The sequence below is a fragment of the Humulus lupulus genome, chromosome 1, assembly GCF_963169125.1.
Source record: "Humulus lupulus chromosome 1, drHumLupu1.1, whole genome shotgun sequence".
NCBI classification, from domain to species: Eukaryota; Viridiplantae; Streptophyta; class Magnoliopsida; order Rosales; family Cannabaceae; genus Humulus; species Humulus lupulus.
Genome location: NC_084793.1, coordinates 142,250,538 through 142,274,945, shown reverse-complemented (window position 1 = coordinate 142,274,945; position 24,408 = coordinate 142,250,538). Strand labels below are relative to the sequence as shown.

General features: G+C 39.0%; 1 protein-coding gene and 1 non-coding gene across 2 annotated transcripts; both read right to left on the bottom strand.

Annotated features, from left to right (window-relative positions):
- Positions 1-4,479: 4,479 nt before the first annotated feature.
- Positions 4,480-4,586, bottom strand: LOC133813431 (small nucleolar RNA R71). Its single transcript, XR_009884443.1, has one exon. It is a non-coding gene; the product is annotated as a small nucleolar RNA R71 (small nucleolar RNA).
- Positions 4,587-12,060: 7,474 nt separating this feature from the next.
- Positions 12,061-13,116, bottom strand: LOC133822879 (uncharacterized). The gene has a single exon (XM_062255343.1). It carries the CDS (start codon positions 13,114-13,116, stop codon positions 12,061-12,063), a length of 1,056 nt encoding a protein of 351 aa, XP_062111327.1.
- Positions 13,117-24,408: the final 11,292 nt, after the last annotated feature.

Below are 24,408 nucleotides of genomic sequence, written 5' to 3'. Positions count from 1 at the left end.
ATATTTTGGATTGTTAGATAATATGCACTTTGTTCTTCATTTTGCAAAACATAATATTCTTTGTGTAAGATGTGTCATTAAATTGTACACATCCAATGCTTAGAACAAAAATATTATGTTTTGCCTTATAAATAATGTTATTTGATATTTTTGTTGTTTCATTAGGTTGATTCACATTAAATACTTTGAAATTATACTTTTTTGAAAAGTCAAGAAAAATCCTATCTTTTTAGAAATAATGTGTGCTTAAAACTATAAATCTATTTGGAAAATGATAGTTTAACTTATTTTAACTATCACTAAATCTTGGGAATCAATATACTTATAAATATTATTGAATTTACATTTTGTGGATTCTAGTATCTTAATGATCTTTCTTTTATAATTTATTTTCAAATCATAATTGATTTACTTTTATTCTCTTAAATAGCTTTATTTTAAATCTTTTATTTTATGTTCATGACATTATATCTCATCAATCTTTGGAGCTAGGTTAGAATTTATTAATTTTGGTTTAAAATAGTTTTCTTTTTTATTTTAGACAACTCCTTTGGGTTCGATCTCGTGCTTACACGAACATTATATTTCATATACGATCTGTGCGCTTGCGAGTATAAATTTTTAAAACATACCCGTTTTGGGTCCATCAAGTTTTTGGCGCTGTTGCCGGGGAGTTGCAAGAAAAGAAACAAAATTTATCTCAAGGTTAGTAAATTCTTCTACTAGTTATTTTAATTTTTTTACACTTAAAAAAAATAACAAAAAACTATATATACAAAAATATAAAAAAAATATATATTTATATAAAACTAAAAAAAAGATAAAAAGAAAATTTGGGACGGTTCTACCACCCATAAAAAAAACTTACTTATATATTTATATTTATTGTTTTTTTTAGTTGACGGCACTTGTGCCTCCTATTAATCTATCTTTTTAATTTTTATAGTTGATGGCACTTGTGCCTCCTAATTTTGTTGTAATTTTATTTCTTTTATATCTTTGTTAGTTGACAGCATTTGTGTCTCCTGACCTTTGTTGTAATTTTCTTTATTTATCTTGTTGTTATCTTTATTTATTTATTGCAAGTTACTAGTTGATGGCAATTTTGCCTCCTAGCTAGTTGATGAAAATTTTGCCTCCTAGTCTTTTATCTTATGTTTTAGTTGATGGCACTTGTGCCTCCTAATTTTTACCTTATTTTTGTTATGGTTGATGGCATGCTATGCCTCCCTACTCTTGCCTAATTTTTATAGTATTATTTAATTTTACCTTTTTTTTCTTTGTCTTTTATCATATTTTAGTGTAATTGTGAAAAATACTTGAAAAAAAAAAAGAGAGAAACCTAAATCTTGTCCTTTCACCATAAACAATTTTTGCTTAAAGGAAATTTGAACAAAATTCCCAATCCGCCTGTACTAATTAACCTCGGGGAGTTGTTAGTAGCGCGCGAGTAAGTGGAATCAAATAGATCTGGGGACAAGTAAACCATAAGAATTATATTGTTGTGAAATCTCTAAAAATCCTAAGTACGCTCTGTGGTTGCGGTTTTAACTTATCTTCCACATCAGAAAATTGTTTGTTTGAGATTATCTTTGTTGCTTTGTGAAAATTGTATGCATCATTGGGAACATAACTCTAAAAATCGATTAGTAAAAAGACGTTTATCTTTGTTTGAAATTGAAAGTGATAGTAAAAATTTGAGCATCATGGAACCAATTGTTAATCATGTTGATGAAAATGTTGTGCCTGAAAAAACTTTGCTTGAATATTTTGCGCCTATTTCATCTAATGCTCCTTCATGTATCGTTCTTCCTACCACTTTTGTTACTCATTTTGAGCTTGAAATAGTAATCATTCAATTGTTGTCATCTTTTTATGGGTTAGATAGAGAGGATCCTTACATGTATGTCAAATATTTCTTAGAAATTTTGTAACTCCCTGGTTACCCCAAGACCGTTACGTTGAACGTTGAACCGCAAATTTAACTCGCTAATCGAGTTCTTTGGTGAAAAACGTGCTTCTAGGTGTTATTAATAGGTTAAGGTGGAAAACCAATCAAAAGGAAATGATATGTTTTATTTAAAACATAAAACTGTTCATGGGCCCATCAAAACATTTACAAGTTATTTACAACTCAAAATGGTCATTACAGTTTAAATTTACAATCTGCCGACCTAAGCGGCAAAAATAGGGTAAACCCCCTAGTTCCTCTGAGAACTCCTTGGCCGTGGTGATCAAGTGGCCGCATATGTACACATCACCACCTAAGCTCTCCACTCAAAACTGGGTGAGCATTTCTTTCCCTTTACCTGCACCACATAGCACCCATGAGCCAAAGCCCAGCAAGAAAACACAATATTGCATGAATATAATATCAACAATGATCGTAATAATCATTCAGGACTTCCAGTCCAAAATAGAGGAGTGACAGTTGTAAAACTCACTAAGGTGGGTTCAGTTCCCATCAGCCATGTGACGATAGGGTCACCTGAGCTTTACAAATAAGTGATCCTTTCACTAGCTTATCAAGATAGGTGTTTGATGAACTAGTCACCAACCATGGGATTCCGCTCCCTAGCAACGTGACAAACAGTCACCTAGGCCTTTGGCCCTGGCTCTGAGTAACTAGTCTTAGACTAGTCAAGCGCTTATTTTCATCGACCTTAGGGTCGGTCTAGCATTAATGCTCCTAGAGTCATTCAACGCTGATATCGATTAGATCTAATCTTTTGTCGGCTCTGCATTCATGATGCTTATGTCGTTCCTGACTCCCAGGTCAGTAATACGCGTCCAGTGCTGATTTCGAATAGTCAGTGCCATACACTAGTAAGAAAGATTTGCTAAGTATTTAATATGCAATCAATATCCACATTTAATAACCAACATGCCTCAATAACAACCACGCATGTCATATACACAGGGTGCAATTTTCTTACCTCTGGTTCGAGCGAGAATGAATAAAAGAACGACCCTTGAGAATGATCGACCTTTTGATTCCTTAGCGGTTACCTAATTATAACCAATTATAACCTCCATAAATGAAAATCAACAGTAGTAGGGTCTTGATCTAAACCCCACTCTCGGGACCTCGAAATGTACCCACACGGTGAGTAGATTCGATCCCAGGCCTTAAGGATTGAAACCCCGAGCCAAAAACCCTTAAAAACACTCAAAATGAGATTCTAAAGGAACAAAGTAGCACCCCAGCACTACTCACTAGCGCCCCAGTGCTCTACTCAGAACCAAAAACGCCCAAAGCCAACCCTGGGTAGCGCTGTAGCGCCCCCTTGTGGGCGCTATAGCGCTACACCCAGCCTGTTTTGCCCCTGAACTTCTCCCCTTTGACTCCTCCATTTTCAACTTGATTCAATGCTCCCAAACCTCATTTTAAGTGCAAAATGAACCCAAAAACCATCCCCACATTTCCTAGGCATCACAACCCCAAGAACCCTTGCCAAAAACTCCAAGCAAAACCAATCAACCAACCTAGAAATCTCAACTGAAATCCATAACAAAAATAGAGCAAACCAGAGATTTAATGGCTAGAATCTTACCTCAAGTTCAGATTATGATGCTCTTAAATGGTGGAACACACTCCCAAGCTCTCAATACTTACTTCCCAAGCTTGAATCCTCAAGTTAGGCTCAAAAATCCAAAGAGAAAGGAACAGAAAATAGGTACGGGAGGAAATTTTCTATACTCTGTTTTCTTCAAGTTTCTACAGCCTTCAATGGCTTTAAACAATCCTAGGGATGAAAAGATTAAAATACCCCTAGGTCAAATAAAGGTTTCTAAAGACTCCCAAGGGTAAAATAGACCTTTTCCACCTATTTCGTTAATCATAATTAACACCCTCCAATTCCCACTACTCTCGATATTCTCAAATACCAATAATTCATATCCTGTTACCCTTTAATTCCTGGCAACGCTCTAATCATTAAAATCACCTCGAGACTCACCCCGAGCCCCGAACTTAATCCCGTTATGACTAAACTGCTAATTTTCACTCAAAGATCGTCTCATGCCAAATGGCTCGAACAAATCCACATTATAATGTGGCCTCAACAATAGATCAACGACATGCATAAAGATATACAATTACACCCTCAACGGGCCAAATTACCAAAACACCCCTGTAATGAAATGTGGACCCACATGCATGCATTTAACATCATATTATAATATAATTTACATAAACATGCATATAATAGTTTAATGGCATAATAAATCAATTATGGCCCTCTCGGCCTACTAATCCAACCATTAAGCCGCATTAGGGATTTCGGGGCATTACAAATTTGCTCAACATTTAAATTTCAAAAAAATTCTGATGAGTCGGTCAAACTAAGATTGTTCCCTTTTTCATTAAAAGACAAATCAAAAGCTTGGTTAAATTCCCTTCCCACGGGGTCTATAACTACATGGGATCAACTTTATAATAAATTCTTGCTGAAATTTTTTCCTATGTCTAAAACTGATAGTCTAAGGAGAGAAATCTCTGAGTTTTTTCAAAAGGATGATGAAGAGTTTTATGAATGTTGGGAAAGAGTTAAAGATTTATTATTAAAATGTCCTCATCATGGTTTTGAAAATGGAGACTTGTAAAATATTTTTATGATGGTTTGACTCCCTCTAATCGTCAAATGATTCAATGTATGCATACTAGAAAAAATTTTAAATTTCAAGGACAAGAGGCTTGGGACGCCCTTGAAGATTTATCTGTCAATTCACAGCAACGGAATTATTTTGATCCTAGGTCTAGGTCAACTAATTCACCAAAAAGAGGAGGAAGGTATGAAGTAAAAGAAGAATTAGATTTAAGAACATCATTAGACAAATTAACGAGAAAAGTAGAAGCTTTGTCCATAAGCCAAACCATAAATTCTCCAATTCAATCAAGAAAAGAGGTTTGTTCTATATGTTCTAGTCCTTGCCATAATGCCCAATCATGTCCTTCCTACCAAGAAACCTTTTCTGAGGATGCCAATGCTCTTCATGCTTACGGGAAACCAAATGATAGCCCATTTTCATCCACCTACAATCCAAATTGGAGAAACCATCCAAATTTTTCTTGGAGACAAAACCAACCTCAAATGAATCAAGGGCACCAATACAACACTCAAAACCAAGCTCATGCCCCACAAAATCAACCATATCCTCAACAAAGGAAACCTTCCTTAGAAGATAAGATACTTTACAACAATTTATGCAATCCACTCAACAAATCCTACAAAATCAATCTCAATCAATTACCAAACTCGAGACACAAGTAGGATAACTCGCTACTGCTTTAGTTGATAGAGAAAAAGGAACATTCCCTAGTCAACCTATCCATAATCCAAAAGGTCAATATGAGATAGGAAAGTCTAGTCATAATGGAGAAGTCAAATCAATTTCAACTCTTAAGTCCGGAAAGAACATTGTCAAACCCGATTACATACCTGAAGTTGAAAAGGAAAAAGAAAAAGAAAAAGAAAAGAGTCTGCCTTCTAGTTCTAATGCCAATGACTCTTCAAACAAGAAAACTCCAATCCATCCTTTCATTCTAAAAGCCCCATTCCCACAAAGATTACTTCCAATTAAAAAAGGCAGCCAATATAATGACATCTTAGAAGTTTTTAAACAAGTTAGTATCAATATCCCTTTCTTAGATGCCATTAAACAAATTCTTGCCTACTCTAAATTTTTAAAGGATCTTTGTACTGTTAAAAGAAACACTAATGTTCCTAAAAAGGCGTTTTTAACTGAACAAGCTAGTTCCATTATTCAATATAAGAGTCTTGTTAAATATAAAGATCTTGCGTGTCCCACAATTTCATGCATTATTGGTGATCATTTTATTAACAAGGCTTTACTTGATTTGGGTGCTAGTGTGAATTTATTGCCTTATTCTGTTTATAAGCAACTTGGTCTTGGTGAACTAAAACCTACTTCTATAACTCTTCAATTAGCCGATCGTTCTGTGAAAATTCCTAGAGGCATTATAGAGGATGTTTTGATAAAAGTTGATAAATTTTACTTTCTAGTTGACTTCATTGTTCTTGATACTCAACCTGTGGAAAATATGCATGCTCAAATACCTATCATTTTAGGTAGACCATTCTTAGCTACATCTAATGCAATCATAAATTGTCGTAATGATGTTTTGAAATTATCTTTTGGAAATATGACTATTTAATTGAATGTATTTAATGTTGTTAAATCTGTTGAGTGCATGAAGTTAACATGATAGATAATATTTGTGAAGATGATGGAAATGACTTACTTGACTTTTGTGAAAAATACTTTGGTATGAACTTGCATGTTGACGATTCTAATGATGATGTGAATTCTTTGCTAGAGTCTATACCCTTAAATGAAACCGAAGTTGAACCTTTTTCGCCCTTAGATCATGTTCAATCAATTTCTGAGTCTCTAAAGTTGGACCTTAAACCTTTGCTAGAAAATTTAAAATATGCTTTTCTAGGAGAGTCTGAAACCTTACTTGTTATCATAGCATCCACCTTAGATAAAGAACAAGAAGATAAATTGTTAAATGTCCTTAGAAAACATAAAGAAGCCATAGGTTGGACCATTTGAGACATTAAAGGAATTACCCCATCCATATGTATGCATAAAATCCATCTAGAAGAGAATGCTAAAACCTCTCGGGAATGTCAAAGAAGGCTAAATCCAAATATGAAAGAATTAGTTAGAGAAGAGGTCATAAAATTGTTAGGCGTGGGTATCATTTACCCTATTTCTGATAGTCAATGGGTTAGTCCAGTTCAAGTTGTGCCTAAGAAGTCTGGGATCACAGTTGTTGAAAATGAGAAAAATGAATTAATCCCTACTAGAGTACAAACAGGGTGGAGAGTGTGCATAGACTATAGAAAGCTGAATAATTTTACTAGAAAAGACCATTTTCCATTACCCATTATTGATCAAATGCTTGAAAGTTTAGCTGGCCATGCATATTATTGCTTTCTTGATGGGTATTCGGGATATAACCAACTCCCCATTGCCCCAGAAGATCAAGAAAATACTACATTTACATGCCCTTTCGGGACTTTTGCCTATCGTCACATGCCTTTTGGGTTATGCAATGCACCTGCAACTTTTCAAAGGTGTATGATTTCAATTTTTTCTGACATGGTTGAAAGATTTCTTGAAGTGTTTATGGATGATTTTTCTGTGTTTGGTTCTTCCTTGAATGTTTGCACCATCTTTCACTTGTTTTAATTCATTGCAAAGAAAAAAACCTTGTGCTTAACTGGGAAAAATGTCATTTTATGGTTAAAAAATGAATTGTTTTAGGTCACGTAATCTCATCTGAGGGAATAGAAGTTGATAAAGCTAAAGTTGATCTTATTTCAAAACTTCCCCCACCTAAAACTGTGAAAGAAATTAGATCATTTCTAGGCCATGCCGGTTTCTATAAAAGATTTATAAAAGACTTTAGCAAAATTTCTCGGCCTTTATGTCATTTACTTGGAAAAGAAAATGCTTTCGTCTTTGATAATAATTGCCATGTTGCCTTTGAAAAATTGAAAAATTTGTTGACTACTGCATCCATTATTCGACCCCCTGATTGGAAAATACCTTTTGAAATAATGTGTGATGCTACTGATTATGCTATAGGTGTTGTCTTAGGACAAAGACTTGAAAAAATACCTCATATGATTTACTATGCTAGCAAAACTTTAAATGATGCTCAATTAAATTATTCCACAACCGAAAAAGAATTGCTTGCTGTTGTTTTTGCATTAGAGAAATTTAGGTCTTATCTATTAGGATCTAAAATTATTGTCTATTCTGATCATGTTGCATTAAAATATCTATTGTCAAAAAAAGATGCTAAGTCTCGTTTGATTCATTGGATCCTACTTTTACAAGAATTCAATTTAGAAATACGAGATAAAAAAGGATCTGAAAATGTTGTTGCTGATCATTTATCTATACTAGTTTTTGAAACTATACATGATTCCACTCCTATCACTGAAACTTTTCCTGATGAACAATTGATGCATGTTTCTTCCTTGCTTGGTATGCTGATATTGTTAATTATTTGGTCACTAAAGAAATACCATCTCATTGGTCTAAGCATGATAAATCTAAATTTTATTCTGAGGTGAAAATTTTTATTTGGGATGATCCTTACTTGTTTAAATATTGTCCTGATCAAATAATTAGAAGATGCATTCCAAATTGTGACCAATCTAAAATCATATCTTTTTGTCACGATCATGCATGTGGAGGGCATTTTAGTGGTAAGAAAACAGCTGCTAAAGTTTTACAATGTGGTTTCTATTGGCCTACTATCTTTCATGATACATATGTTTATTGTAAAGCTTGTGAACGTTGCCAAAAGTTAGGAACTTTAACTAAAAGAAACATGATGCCCTTAAATCCTATTCTTATTATTGACATATTTGATGTTTGGGCCATTGATTTTATGGGACCATTTCCTAACTCTTTTGGTAACCTTTATATTCTTGTTGGAGTTGAATATGTGTCTGAATGGGTTGAAGCTATTGCATGCCACACTAATGACCACAAAATTGTGCTTCGATTTTTGAAAGAAAATATATTTTCCCGTTTTGGTTCACCACGTGTTATCATTAGTGATAACGATACACACTTTTGTAATAAGTCATTTGAACACTTGATGAAACAATATGGCATTACACATAAAGTCTCAACACCATATCACCCACAAACTAGTGGTCAAGTTGAAGTGTCTAATAGGGAAGTTAAGCACATTTTAGAAAAAACTATGAATCCAACTAGGAAAGATTGGTCCTTAAGACTCATTGATGCATTATGGGCGTATCGTACCACATACAAAATGCACACTGGCATGTCCCCCTACAGACTTGTGTATGGGAAGGCGTGCCACTTACCTGTTGAGTTAGAACATAGAGCATTTTGGGCAATTAAGCAGTTAAACTTTTCTTTAGACAAGGCAGGTGAGAAAAGAAAACTTCAATTGAATGAGCTAGATGAAATTAGGAATGATGCATACGACTATTCAAAAAAATATAAGGATCGTATGAAATTTTACCATGACAAAAATATTTTGAGAAAAGATTTTTCTCCAGGTCAGAAAGTCCTTTTATACAACTCTCGTTTGCATTTATTCCCGGGAAAGTTACGCTCAAGGTGGTCCGGTCCTTACATTGTTCGTATTGTTTTTCCACATGGAGCTATTGAAATTGAAAATCCTAAAAATGGTGATATATTTAAAGTTAATGGACAAAAATTAAAACTATTTTTAGAATTGAAAATCGATGAAATGGATGAGATCCTCCTTGAGGACCCTGTTTACCAAGCTCTTTGATTCCTATTGATCTTGATAACTTGTGTTTTATTTGTTTTGTTTGTTTTATGTGTGATTTACTTTTTGGTTGTTGTGTCTTTTACTCTCTTGACGTTGCACCACGATGAGGTAAGACCATTCTAAACTCTCACCACTTGTAACTTTTAATTTATATTTATATGTTGACACATTGAGGACAATGTTTAAATTAAGTTTGAGGGTATTAAGTTTATATGGTTATTATCATTTTGTGTTGTTTTTATTGTTTATGTTTCGTGTTAATTTTTGTTTTATTGTGTGGTTTGTTAAACAAAAACAAAAACGTTATTAATTTTTGTGTTTGTTGAAAAAAAATATTTATATTGTTATCTTGTTAAAAAAAATTTAAATTGTTCATTTTCATAAAAATTCAAAAAAAAATTCAAAAAAAAAATTCAAAAAAAAAAATTTGGTGATATTTTTCATTTTCAATGATAAAAATCTTGATTGAGTTTGAGTTTAGTTCTCTTAAAAATATGAATAATTTTTAAGCTTTGTTTTAAATTATATGGTCAATTTTTTTTTGTTTTTTGATCAAGAAGAATGGATGAACTTCATTAATCAAACAAGCAAAAAGCTACAGACAAAAACCAACTAACAGCAACCGAAGGCTAAAAATAGCAAGCCTCAACAATACAACACAACAAGCTAAGAACAAACACTACAGGAAACTACAGAATAGCTCAAATAATAATTACATTGTGAACTAAGATAATAAACTTTTTTCCTGGGCAGAAAGTTTCTTTTTACTAATATTGTTAAGCCTATGATGCATTAGAAGTTTAACTTCAGAAGCTAAACTAGTAGCAGATCGAGAGTAATGATCAAAAACACAGCCATTGCGATTCCTCCAAACTGTACACTATAGCAGCTAACATCATGATATAGATATGAGACAAGAATCCATTGTTTCTGCTAGAAAGCCAATCTCTCCATCTATCAAATTCATAAGGCCAAGTACTGATGCCCATCCACTCAAAGAGTTGCTCCAGCACCTGTATTGACAGAGTACAAGCAAAAAACAAATGGGAGTGGCTCTCTTCATAATCACCACAAACTGGGCACATTAAAGAGTCAAGAGGCACTCTGAACCGAAGCATGTTATCATAAGTGAGCAACTGAGAATTGATAACCTGCCATAACAGAAATCTATGCTTAGGCAAAGATAATCTACACCAAACTGCTTTGTAGTATCCAACCTGAACATGATTCAGGGAATTAATATAAAGTTTGGCAGAGCAGAACTTCCCATTTAAACCAGCAGCATTAACATCCTCCTTACTGAATTTGCCTCTGAGATTGCATAATTTCCTCCAATACCAGCTGGTATCCGGAGGCAACCTATAGGACCAGAAATCAGAGTCTTTTAGATAAATTGAGTTTATCCATTTCACCCACAACACATCATGCTTTTCAGAGATTGCCCAAATATACTTAGCCAAAATTGCATGATTCCATCTCTGACCATTTCTGAAGCCGAGCCCCCCATAAGCCTTAGGCAGACAAACTTTTTCCCAAGATGCCATATGAATCTTGCATCGATTTCCATTAAGACCCCAAAGAAAACCACGACAAAGCCTCTCAATTTCCTTGATTATGCTTTGAGGAAGAATAAAAATGCTTATCCAATAGTTCCTCAGACCAAAAAGAACTGAATGTATCAGTTGCATTCTACCAGCAAATGACAGGTGTCTACTTGCCCAAGTGTGTAATCTCATTTTTATTTTTTGAATAATGACATCACAATCTTCATGCTTCCATTTGGTAGGTCTCATAGGGACACCAAGGTATTTCAGAGGAAAAACTCCCTCAGACAGCTTCAGTTCAGCAGATAATTGCACTCTGTCAACAGCTGAAACTCCACCATAGAAAACCTGAGATTTGCTCTCATTAATTTGAAGCCCTATCACATAACTAAACTCCCCAACCACACTCTTAACGATTTTGACTGACGATAGAGTCCCTTTGCAAAAAATCAATAAGTCATCAGCAAAACATAAGCTTATGAGTTTAAGATTCTTACACAAAGGATGATATCTGAAAGCTGAGTTTTGAGCAGCTAAATGGAGGCTTCTGGTTAGATACTCCATAACTAGGACAAATAACAGAGGGGAAATTGGATCCCCTTGCCAAAGACCCTTCTCACCTTTAAACCTGCCCTGGACCCTTCCATTCAAGATTAATGAATAAGAAGTTTTGCACAGACAAGTCATAATCCAGCCAATAAATCTAGATGGGAAACATAAAGCCTTTAGGAGTTCCTCAACAAACCTCCAATCTATTGTATCATAAGCTTTGCTTATGTCAATTTTAATTGCACACCTTGGTGATATGGACGATCTTCTGTAATTCTTGATAATATCTTGACAAATTAGAACATTGTGGACTATAGATCTACCTTGTATAAAAGCTCCCTGATTAGGATGAACTAACACAGGGAGGACTTTGGCTAAACGAGAACATAGTAGCTTTGAAACACATTTATACAATGTTGAGCAACATGCTATAGGTCTGAAATCCACTGCCTGACTAGGGGTGTCAACTTTAGGTATCAAAGACAAAGAGGTATTCAGTAATTCTTCTGGAATAAAACCTGTCTCAAAAAATTGCAGTATAGCTCTACAAATTTCATCACCTATGTCTTGCCACATCACCTTAAAGAAAGCTGAACCATAACCATCCGGACCTGGAGTTTTGATGCTAGAAATACTGAACATGCCATCTCAAATTTCCTTATGCGTGAACGGTTTCAATAACAGAAGTTGCTGGTCTAATGACAGTTTTAATCCCATATCTACAATCTGACTATTTAAACCCTTGGAAGCCGAACTGGGACTCCCCATTATACCTTTAAAATGATTCATAAAACGAAACACAACTTCAGAGTAGTTATCCACCACCCTTCCTTGCTCATTTATGAAAGTGGCTATTCTATTATCCTCTTTACGCTTCTTCAAACAAGCAAAAAAGAAAGCAGTATTCATATCACCTTGTTTCAGCCAACTTATCTTACTCCTTTGAGCTAAAAAACTGTGATATCTTTTCTCTTGGACTCTGAAATTTTCAGCTGCAATCTTCACATTGTCTTGAAATACAAGGTTTCTAGGATGATGTTGAGCATGATACAAAGCATCCTGAAATTGGTCCTTAGCTTTTTGAAACTGAACCCCTATATCTCCAATATGGTCCACGTTGAAACTCTTTAGTTTATGCTTTAGCCTCATCGTCTTCAAAAAGATAGTTTTCAAACCTGTACCCTTCATCGGTTGCCTCCAACTGTCTAATACCAGCTGCTTAAAATTAACATGCTCAGTCCAAAAATTGTAGAACCGAAAAGGTTTAACACCCAAATTCTCTACTGGCATAACAGATATGGTGCAGGAACAATGATCTGAACTAGTTTCCCATTTAAACACAGCTGAATTATTGGGAAAACCATCTAACCATTCCTCATTTATAAAAGCATGGTCTATCTTGGAATAAATTTGAGCCATTCCATCTTGATTGTTAGTCCACGTAAAAAAGGATCCAGTACTCTTAAGATCTTCCAAATGGTTCATAGCAATCCAATGAGAAGAGTCTACAATTTCCATCTGAGAAACTGGCTTTCCCCCATTCCTATCCTTTGCAGTGAACACAGCATTAAAATCGCCTAAAATCATCCAAGAGTGTATTGGACGAACAAGCTGAGATAAACCCTGCCATAAGAACTTCTTCTCCTCCAAAGTGTTGCGACCATAAACAAAAGTAACATTAAAAGACTGTGTGTGACCTGTCATTCTAACAAGGCAGTGAACAAACTAAGTATCCTCCTCTATCACACTAACTTTGACAAACACTTTCCTCCATATGATCAAGATTCTTCCCTCTATCACAGAACTAGAATAATAGTCCCAGTTTCTGAATTTATTCATCATTAATTCCTGCACTCTTATTCCCTTCATTTTAGTCTCTAAAATAGCTCCAATCCTTATTTTATTCTTACTACAAATGTCTAACACGGTAGAATGTTACTTCGGGCTATTCAAACCCCTTATATTCCAGCTAAGGATATTACAATTATCCATTAGAAGATTGCAAATTACCCCTGCCTCCTTCACTCCCCTTTGCATGATCCCGAAGCACCCCAAATCCATTTATCAGCTTCTTCCCTTGGACCACATCTTTGTAAACATTCTTACTATTACTACCTCTTTGTCCTTGCTTATTTAGAGACCCTAGTTTCTTAGGAGTTTGCCAGTTATTTCTTGATGTCAGCCCCCCAACATCAGTTGTTTCCTCCAGTATCTCCGTAGTGCCTGAAGACTGCCCCTGTCCAACATCAGCATCCGCAGTTTGCTTCTGAGCCATTCCAGTAGGTGATGGCAGCCCTTGTTTGTCTTTACCCCTGTCATTCTCTTGAGAAATTTTAGGTAGAGAAGCTTTCTGACCCACTGGTGGCCTTTGCTCCTTGCGGCAATCAGATATGGTATGACCATAGCCTTCACAGTTTTTGCACTTGACAAGCAGCCATTCATAATCCACCCCTTGCTCCACTAGCTGACCTTGCTCATTCATATAGTGAATAATCCTAGGAGGATTATCTGAAAGTTCTACCTCCACCAAAATCCTAGCAAACTGAACTCGAGTTCTCTCTCAGGTAAATTTATCCACCATAATCGGCTTGCCTATAGTACTAACTAAAGCACTAAGGCATTTGCTTCCCCAATATTGAAGGCCAAGATCATGTAATCTAATCAACAAAGGAACTAAACGGATTAAACGAATTGCGTTTAAATCCGTTGTCCACAGTTGAACAATCACAGGTTTTCTGTCAAAATGAAGACAACCATTCTCCATCACATGGCTTCTAGTAGCCTCATCATTAAACTTAACCATTATCAGACCCATAGTCATCCTAGTAATTTGAGCAATCCCTAGATGACCCCAAACTCTCTTGATAAATCCTTCAAACACAGCATTGGAGGGTTAGCTCCAAGAACCATACATATGACTGCTGAGTTCCAATTAGCCGCCTGGCTTCTCACTTCATCCTCATCAATTAGGGCAATCCTCTTACCATCCTTAACCAGTGGTTCAACATACTCTAAATTCTGTTCACTGAAAGAGAGCTTACCGAACTGAATTGATTCCAGTGTTTTTGGGCCGAAGATTGATAATCTCCATTCTCCACTTTGTCCGCCCAGCTAGTAGCAGCAAACCCAGCTCCATTCAGTTCATCTTCCTGAACTTCACCATCAGCAATCTCTCCCAAATCTAACTCTATTAGATTCTTACCCAGAACCTGAACATTGCCCTCACCAAGAGCCTCTTCACGAACAAACTCAGTCCCAGAATTCTCACTTTGGATTGAAGGCAGACCTTGAGCCTCTGATCTTGTCACCGGTTTCCTGACCGACTTCTTCTTCTTCTCCATGGAAGAGGGAAAAATTGGGGTCAATTTTTCTAATAACAAAAATTACATTTTTCATAACAAGAACACTCTTATTTCCTATAAGTTTAAGTGAAAAATAATTTTAATGAAAAACTCTTTTTAAAAGCGAAATTGACAATTTAATTAATTACATAAGCTTAACTTTTATTCATAATAATTTTTTATATTTATTTTCATTGTGAAATTTTTGAGAAAATCCTTTTTATATCACCAATAATAATAATAATAAAAAAATTGTGTATATTTTAATTTTTCTTTTGCTTGAGGACTAGCAAAACTTTAAGTTTGGGGGTGTGATAACTCTACAAAATAGAGTTATTTTACCACATTTTTTATACTAATTGTTGCTTAGTCTTTGAGTTTTTAAGTAACTTATTAAGTTTTTAAGTAATTTTTAATTTATTAGTCTTAATGTAATTTTTTAGATTTTTTTATGTTTTTATAGATATTTTATTATAATATGTTGTAGTTTAATTATTTGAAATTAATATTGTTAAGTTAGGAGTAAAAAGATGCAAATGTGGAACTTAAATGTTAAATATAAATTAAGTTATAATTAATATTTTCAAAGAATTAACTTGATTTATTTTATAGTTGAAAATATTTAGTTTTAACTTAATTTATGTTTATTTTTTGTAGAGAATTTGTTGCATTTTTTCCTCTTGAAAAGCAAGTAAAATGAAGAAAAAAATGAATGACATTTTCAAGGAAAAGAATAGGGAAGTTGGCATTTTCCCCACATGGCCCAACTGCCCCTTCAGTTCGGCCCAGGCCCGCCAGCTGTCCACTCCAGCACCTTCCAGGCCACACGCCCAGCCCTTTGCACTCCATTCGGCCCAACTGTTCCAGCCGAACTGCCTTCCCAGCTGCACCACCAAAGCAGCCAACGCCTAGCCAACTTCCCTTCGGCCCAACACAGAAGCCCAATCCGCCTAGCCCAATTCGGCCCAACTGTTCCAGTCAAGCACTTCCAATAGCCACCTTTATAGCTGTTATTTTTCTTGAGCCCATAAAATGCAAATGGTCTCTTTTTACTTTGGTCTAAAAAAGCTACATTTTTACCCAACTTCTCTACACATTTTACCCCAAAATCATCATTACACCTTATAATTTACCCCTATTTTCCATATTATTATTTAATTAATTAATTTAATCAATTTAATTAATTTACATTGATTATTTTAATAATCTCATTTTGGCTATAAAAAATGATTTTCAAGATCATTTTGGGGTGCTTAATTTTTGGGGTTACCATCTTCTTTCTACCATTTCCTCTCTATCATTCTCTCTTCCATTTTGGGTTTTTCATGAGCATTTTCAAGTATGTATTTCATTTATTTTGTAATTTATATTCTAGTTATGTGCTTCTAATCTTTTTCATAAGATTATTAAGATCATGATGAAGCAACTTGTAACTAGATAATATTTATGTTGTATGTTGATTTCCCTTGTAATGCAACAAAGTTTATGGATTTTTCTTCTTCATATATGTCTTTCATCTTCAATATCCCATATTTTGGATTGTTAGATAATATGCACTTTGTTCTTCATTTTGCAAAACATAATATTCTTTGTGTAAGATGTGTCATTAAATTGTACACATCCAATGCTTAGAACAAAAATATTATGTTTTACCTTACAAATAATGTTATTTGATTTTTTGTTGTTTCATTAGGTTGATTCACATTAAATACTTTGAAATTATACTTTTTTGAAAATTAGAGCATTTACGATATTTAATGTAACACAACAGGTGACGCATCGCCTATATGCAGGCAATGCATCGTCTGTTAGGGTTTCTGGAAACCCTACCTTTCAGGGGATGTCTCGCCTCTTGGGTGGCAATGTATCACCACCCTCTCTAACTTTTGACACTTCCAAAGGTCCCAAAATTGCTCTAAATGCCACCAAACTTTTTGGGAACCCTTAGATACTCTCATGTATCACTTTGGACCCAAATTTGCATTTTATAAGTACCTACAATTGAAGCTCAAATTCACATCTTCATTATGTGAATTCTACTAAGTGTTTATGCCTTGCTTGTATTTTAACACTTATCATTTGTATTTAACCAATCATAACAGTATCAAGCTCATGGAATCAAAATGGCGGCTTACCTAGCTAAGGTTAAAGGTTGAGTTGCCTGAGTTTGAGTTCTGCACCATTGAGCAGGTCCCTCGTGAGTAGAATTCCAACGCTGATGCTTTAGCCCAGCTAGCCAACAGCGAAGAGTCAGATACACTAAACGTAGTCCCAGTGGAGTTCTTAGAACAACCAAGCATAACAGAAGAACAGGTTGAGGTCGAAGTGATTGACACAAAACCGACCTGGATAACCCCCATTCTAGAATACCTCATAACCAATAAACTACCATACGACTGTAGGGACACAAGAAAATTGCTATATCAAGCCCCACTGTATGTTATGGTTGAGGGAATTCTATATCGACGAGGGCATTTGCTACCCCTCCTGTGATGTGTCCTGCCCGAGGAAGCAAAGACTATCTACAGGAGATACATGAAGGCTTCTATGCTAGGGGAAAAACTTAGCTCTAAAAATATTGAGACATGACTATTTTTGGCCCACACTCAAAAAGGACTCAGCCTCATACGTACAAAAATACGACAAATGCCAATGCTTCGCCACAATTTCCAGGGCAGCGCCCATTGAGTTAACCATGATCTCATCCCTGTGGCCATTTGGAGTATGGGGAATCAACTTGATTGGTTCATTACCAACAAGAAAAGGAGGAGTTCGCTATGCAGTTGTTGCCATTGATTATTTTACAAAGTGGGTCGAGGTCGAGCCTTGGCAACCATAACCTCGAAGAGAGTCCTGTATTTTGTCGTGAAGAACATCATATGTCGTTTTGGGCTCCCGAAGAACATCGTGTCCGACCATGGAAATCAGTTCGATAGCGATCTCTTCACAAACTTTTGTGAGAAATACGGCATAACCAAGAGTTTCTCTTCAGTGGCGTATCCGCAAGCTAATGGGCAGGTCGAGGCTGTAAATAAAACCCTAAAGGCGAGCTTAAAAAATGATTAGATGAAGTCAAAGGATTATGGTCCGAGCTGTTGGAAATGTGCCCTAAAAGCATATGTAGTAGACATTGTTTTTATGAAATAAATAATGTTATCCAATAAATTAGCATTGGTGACGTGGAAAATAATCTCTTGGCACGTGGCTGATACCTGGAAGCGTCTGCTAGAGTATCGACCAGGAGACACAGTAGAAGCAGGGCAAGCCTGTCTTACCCGCGACCAGTCTGGTCGGTAGTTCCGCATACAAGGCAACATTTATGGGAAGATCTTTATGAATCCCGAATTTATCTCATACAATCTTCTGGATATCTGATTATTCAGGGAATAATATCTGTAACAATCTCTTGTAACCCTCCTTGAGCCTATAAATAAAAAGAGATAGCTCAAGGGAAAGGGAATCTTTTTTCTTTTCACTTTGGAATCAGAGGAAGAAATAGTAATTCTCCAAGTAAATCTGTATTGTTCTTGAGAAGAGGGCGAAACTCATTGAACCCTGGTTCTTTGATGCCCTTCTGATTTTATATCAATATTACTCTAAGTGGACGTAGGTCATTACCAGATCCTGGGGCCGAACCACTATTAATTACTGTGTTTTCTTTACTTTTATCATTGTGTTCTTCTCTATACATTCGTCCATATCAATCACGTTTTGACTCCGTGTCAGTTGGCCAAATCTTGGGTCAACATTCTGGTGCTTTCATTGAGAGATTGATTTGTTGCTGTTAAGAAAACCAATGGCGAAAGCAGGAAGGAAAACTGGGCAGGCAACCGCCGCTGCACCGTCGAATCCACCACCTCCTCCTCCCCCTGCAAGCATGGCGGAAGATGAGCCGCAACTAGATTTTGAAGAGGAGGAAATGGACGATGCGACGCTGAAGAGCACCTTAGGCGCGTTGCAAGAAGAATTGGCTAGTCTGAGGGCCAATCAAGAGACTGCCGCAGAAGTTATGGCGCGGCAGCAGCAGGAGATTGATCGGCAGCGTGCAGAATTGAGCGAGAGACAGGCGGAAGTGGATCGCCGCCAAACTGAAGCCATGGCCGCCCTCGAAGCAGCCCTGCTATTGGCTAGAAATCAGGCCGCACCTGCCTCGCAGCCTGACCAACCCGCGAATGGGCCACCCCAGAGGGGTCCCAATCCTAGCCCACCAATTCAGCCTACAAGTCCGCAAAGGCCCTAGCAGCCTCAGACGCCCCATGACGATGTCCCGTTGGACCCTGAGGCAAATCCACCATCCCAAGCTGCTCGGGGTAATCCCCCGCAGAAAAGGCAGAATAGGGTCGAGCGTCAGCCTCGTAGTACTAGGCACCATGAGAATGATGGGCCAAACCAAGCGAACAGAGGTCACTACCCTCCTGGTAACAGGAGGGACTCGGAGCTAGGCTTTGCGATCCGTGGACCCCCACGGTATGACGATGCACGGGGACACCGCAACCAGCGCAGGCCACCCTCTAACGCTCGGGGCGTTTCTGCCAGAGACGGGAATAGAGGGAACAGTCAGTCTCACCACAGCCAGTCAAGGTTCAGAGATGGCCACGGGTACAATGAGGCCGACTCAGGCAAGGGAAATGCTAGTGGGAGGAATGGAGAAAGAGGTAAAGGCAGGAGCCAAGTACCTCAAGGTGACCAGCCAAATAGACAAGATGCTGGGGGGCAGCCCAGGCAAAATAATGTCTTCAACCGGCTCGGAGGTAGCGAGCAACGAAGAAGAGAAGAGGACCTGAGAGATGTACTCAACGATCGTCGCGAAAGGCATGGCGAGAACATCCCCCCAGCCACAGAGGCCACCGCAATTCCTGTCGCAGTGCAAGCCCAGATAGACGCACTCAATCAGGCTGTGCAACAGCTGGTCGGAGGAAGGACTTCTTACATCGACCACGACAGGAGGAAAGGTACTCCTTTCGTCCAGAGGATAGCTAACGCCGAAACTCCCAGCAAGTTCAAAATGCCTACGCTCCCGAACTTTGATGGATATGGGGACCCAGTCTCGCACGTGAATAAATTTGAGATTCAGATGGACATTCAGAAGGTGTCCGAAGACGCGCGGTGCAGGATCTTCCCTGCAACACTTTCTGAAGCAGCGCAGGAGTGGTTTTTTAAGTTCCCGCCTGCAAGCATAGTTTCCTGGGAAATGTTCGTAAGGGAGTTCTACGGACAGTTCTATGTGGGTCATGTGCACCCAACCGAAGCAAACCAACTGGTCGAGATTCGCCAGCAGGACGGAGAGTCAGTGAAGGATTACGTCCAGCGCTTTATGCGAGCGGAAGCTGGAGCAAAAACAGTAGGGGACGAAGGCAAGATGATGGCCATTACCGCAGGGGTAAAGCGTTGCTCTCCCCTCTGGAAGAGTCTTCGAAAGGAAGGAGTTAAAACAACCCAGGAGTTCCTGGACCGAGCTGATCGTTACATCAAGCTCGAGGAAGCCATTGCTGATGATGGAAAACCCTCGAACAAGGGTAAGAAGGCCGCCGAACCTGCCAAAGCCGCCAATGGTTCCAAACCTAATGGCAACGACAAAGGCCACGGAAACGGCAACAGTAATGGCAAAAATGGTGGGAAACGGCCGTATAACGAACCTTCCACCTCCGACAACAAGCGAGCTAAGGGTAATCGTTATGAACCTAGGTTCACTAACTACACTGCCCTCGTCGAGTCTCGGGGAGAGGTTTATCAGGCCACAAGCTCCAGTGTGCCTTACAAAAAACCGGGACCCATTCGAAAAGACATTTCGAAAAGAGACACCACCAAGTTCTGTCGTTACCATAACGACTACGGACATGACACTAACGAATGCAACCAGTTAAAAGATGAAATCGAGTTCCTTATTAGACAAGGACACTTGAAAAGATACGTACGGGCCTCGGGAACTTCCCAACGAGAAGCTCCAGGTGGCAACGAGCAGGCGTCTACACGCCAACGTTCTCCCCCATTACAGCCTGCCCCCGTGGCCGAAACACTCTTAACCATCTGTGGAGGCCCGCACCTCGCGGGAAATAGCGGAAAGGCCAAAGAACGATACGCTCGAACTCTACGTCACGACTAGGACATCGAGTTGATGACTGTGGAGGACCGTGCACAGAAAAAGGCTCGCTCAGAGAAGGGTGAGATGACCTTCTCTGATGGCGATTCCCAACACGTCTGGTTCCCACATTCCGATCTGCTGGTCGTGGACGTCCAAATGGCCAATATGATGGTAAAAAGGGTACTGGTCGATATAGGAAGTTCAGTGAACATCCTGTATAAATCAACACTGGAGCGCATGAAGTTGTCCGTAAAAGACTTGGAGCCCTGCAATCAAACCATATACGGCTTCTCTGGAGAAGGACTCGCCCTTGCCGGAATGATCAAGCTTCCAGTAACGACGGGTACAGCGCCCGCAACAAGGACATTACTCACCACTTTTGTAGTGGTCGATTTCCCTTCGGCATACAACGCCGTTATTGAAAGGCCCATACTGGTTGATCTACGGGTCGTCATCTCTATGTGGCACCTAGCCATGAAATTCCCGACGGACGCGGGGGTAGGACGCGTCTTAGGAAACCAAAGGGAAGCCAGGGAGTGCTACAACGCCTCGATCACAAAGGCAAAAAGTGGGACATCGAGGAGCACTACCCCAGATCGATTGCAGATGGCAATAGACACGCAAGCCCAATCCGGTGGTGAAGTCACCAAATAGGGTGTTGCCCAAAGGGAGGATGGAGATTTGGATCCTCGCTTTGGGGATTTTGAAGAAAATGTTGGACCCTTCGAGGACCTGGAGGAGGTCCAACTCGACAAAAAAGACCCGACCAGAGTCGTAAAGGTTGGGAATAACTTAGAGCCTACTATAAAGCAAGCACTGGTGGAATTCTTGCAAAAGAACCAGGAGGTTTTCGCCTGGACACACAAAGACATGGTTGGGATAGATCCTGCAGTAATCAGCCATGTCCTAAACATAGATAAAACCTTTCCACCCGTGCAACAAAAGAGAAGGCTGCTCGATAAAGAAAGATCAAGGGCCTTGAAAGAAGAAGTCGAAAGACTTAAGGAGAACGGGTTTATCAGGGTGGCGTTTTATCCGTCGTGGGTCTCCAATCCGGTGCTGGTCCCCAAGCCTAACTGCAAATGGCGGACCTATGTGGATTTTACGGACCTCAATAAAGCCTGCCCAAAGGACTGCTTCCCGCTCCCAAGAATCGACCAGCTGGTCGATGCAACTGCAGGACATGAGATCCTCTCGTTCATGGATGCATATTCAGGCTACAACCAGATCAGCATGCATCCCCCTGACGAGGATCACACCAGCTTTCGGACCGATACGAGCTTATACTGTTACAGAGTGATGCCTTTCGGGCTGAAAAACGCAGGTACGACTTACCAACGGCTAGTCAACCACATGTTTAAGGAACTGATCGGTACAAACATGGAGGTATATGTGGATGACATGCTGGTAAAGTCTAAGAAGGCAGAAGAACATGTGAGGGATCTACAAGAATGCTTCAATGTGCTAAGCAAATACCGAATGAAGTTGAATCCCCTCAAGTGTTCCTTTGGAGTCAGATCAGGGAAGTTTTTGGGTTTTATAGTAAATTCAAGAGGAATCGAGGCCAACCCCGACAAGATAAGAGCCCTGATCGACATGAAGTTGCCATAGAGGATTAAGGATGTACAAAGTTTAACTGGGAGAATCGCGGCCCTGAGTAGATTTATCTCGAAATCAACTGACAAGTGTGTCCCATTCTTCAATCTACTCAGGGGGAATAAGAAGTTTGAATGGACGGGAGACTGCGAACAAGCATTCCAGGCCTTAAAAACTCATATGGCGCAACCTCCTATCTTATCAAAACCAATCGAAGGAGAAACTTTGTAGATTTATCTGGCAATTACCGAAGTTGCTACTAGTGCGGTACTAGTACGGGAGGAAGAAGGCGTACAGAAAGCAGTCTATTATGTCAGCAAAAGGTTGATCGGAGCGGAATTAAGATATCCGCCAATCGAAAGATTAGCATATTGCTTAATTCTAGCCTCCAGGAAGTTGCGTCCTTACTTCCAAGCCCATCCTATCACAGTTCTAACCGACCAGCCCCTTCGGCAAGTCCTCCAAAAACCTGAGGCGGCTGGAAGGTTGTTAAAATGGGCAGTTGAACTAGGGCAGTTCGATGTAACTTATTCACCGCGGGCAGCAATCAAAGGACAAGTTTTGGCCGATCTTGTCGCGGAGTTCACCGAACTCCCAAGCAGTGAGCAGTGCGAACAGCCTGAAGCGCCCATGCCTCAAGACAAAACTCCTTCGTGGAAGCTATTCACGGACGGTTCATCCAACGAATCCCACGCTGGAGCTGGAGTGATATTGATAACGCCAGAAGGGCATCGATTTCACTGCGCAATCAGGTTCGATTTCGCGGCGTCAAACAATGAAGCAGAATACGAAGCACTCCTAGCTGGATTGAGAATGGCCAAAGATATGAGCATAAAGACGCTTGATATTTACAGTGACTCTCAGCTAGTCGTAAATCAAGTCCTGGGAGAATATCAAGCGCGAGGCTTAAAGATGATGGCCTACCTGAATAAAACGAAGGATTTGCTAGCCAGTTTACAAAGTACACCCTCCAGCAAATCCCGCGAGACCAGAATTCGAATGCAGACGCCTTAGCTAAACTCGCGAGCGCAAAGGACGCTGACACTTTGAACATTGTGCCGGTGGAAAGATTAAACAAGCCAAGTATACAAGCAACTGAGTCCAGTATGGAAATTCGAATGGAAGATACATGGATGGCGCCTTACTTGGAGTATCTGACAAATGGTGCACTACCAACGGATAGAAACAAAGCCAGGACTCTGCAAAGGCGAGCCGCTAGGTACATACTGGTCGATGGCGTTATGTATCGAAGAGGATATTCAATGCCACTGCTTAGGTGCGTTACACCAGAAAAAGCTAAGGAGCTCATGAGGGAGGTGCATGAAGGCTTCTGCGGAGATCATGCTGGGGGGCAAAGTTTGGCAAAAAAGGTTCTAAGACAAGGTTAGTTCTGGCCAACAATGAACGAGGATTCAATGGAGTATGTACGAAGATGCGACAAATGTCAGAGGTTCTCCAAGATCCCACGAGCAGCTCCGAATGAACTAAAACAGATGCAGAGCCCATGGCCCATCGCAGTATGGGGGATAGATTTGATTGGATCCCTGCCAACAGGGAAAGGAGGAGTAAAGTACGCAGTTGTGGCAGTCGATTACTTCACAAAATGGGCCAAAGCTGAACCACTCACAACCATCACGACCAAAAAAGTTCTTGATTTCGTCATCAAGAACATTGTATGCCGATATGGGTTGCCCAGGAAGATAGTTTCAGACAACGGGACCCAATTTGACAGTGATTTATTCACCGATTTCTGCGAAAGGCATGGAGTCATTAAAAGTTTTTCTTCAGTCGCACATCCCCAAGAAAATGGGCAAGTCGAAGCCGTGAACAAAACTCTTAAGGACACCCTGAAGAAAAGACTTGAAGAAGCCAAAGGAGCGTGGCCAGAACAACTGCCTGAAGTCCTCTGGTCGTATAGAACATCCCACCGAACAGCAACAGGGCATACTCCATTTTCCCTAGCCTACGGATATGAGG

Excerpts from the sequence above, each read along its gene's own strand:
- LOC133822879 (XM_062255343.1), bottom strand. The coding sequence starts at position 13,116 with ATGACAGGTCACACACAGTCTTTTAATGTTACTTTTGTTTATGGTCGC.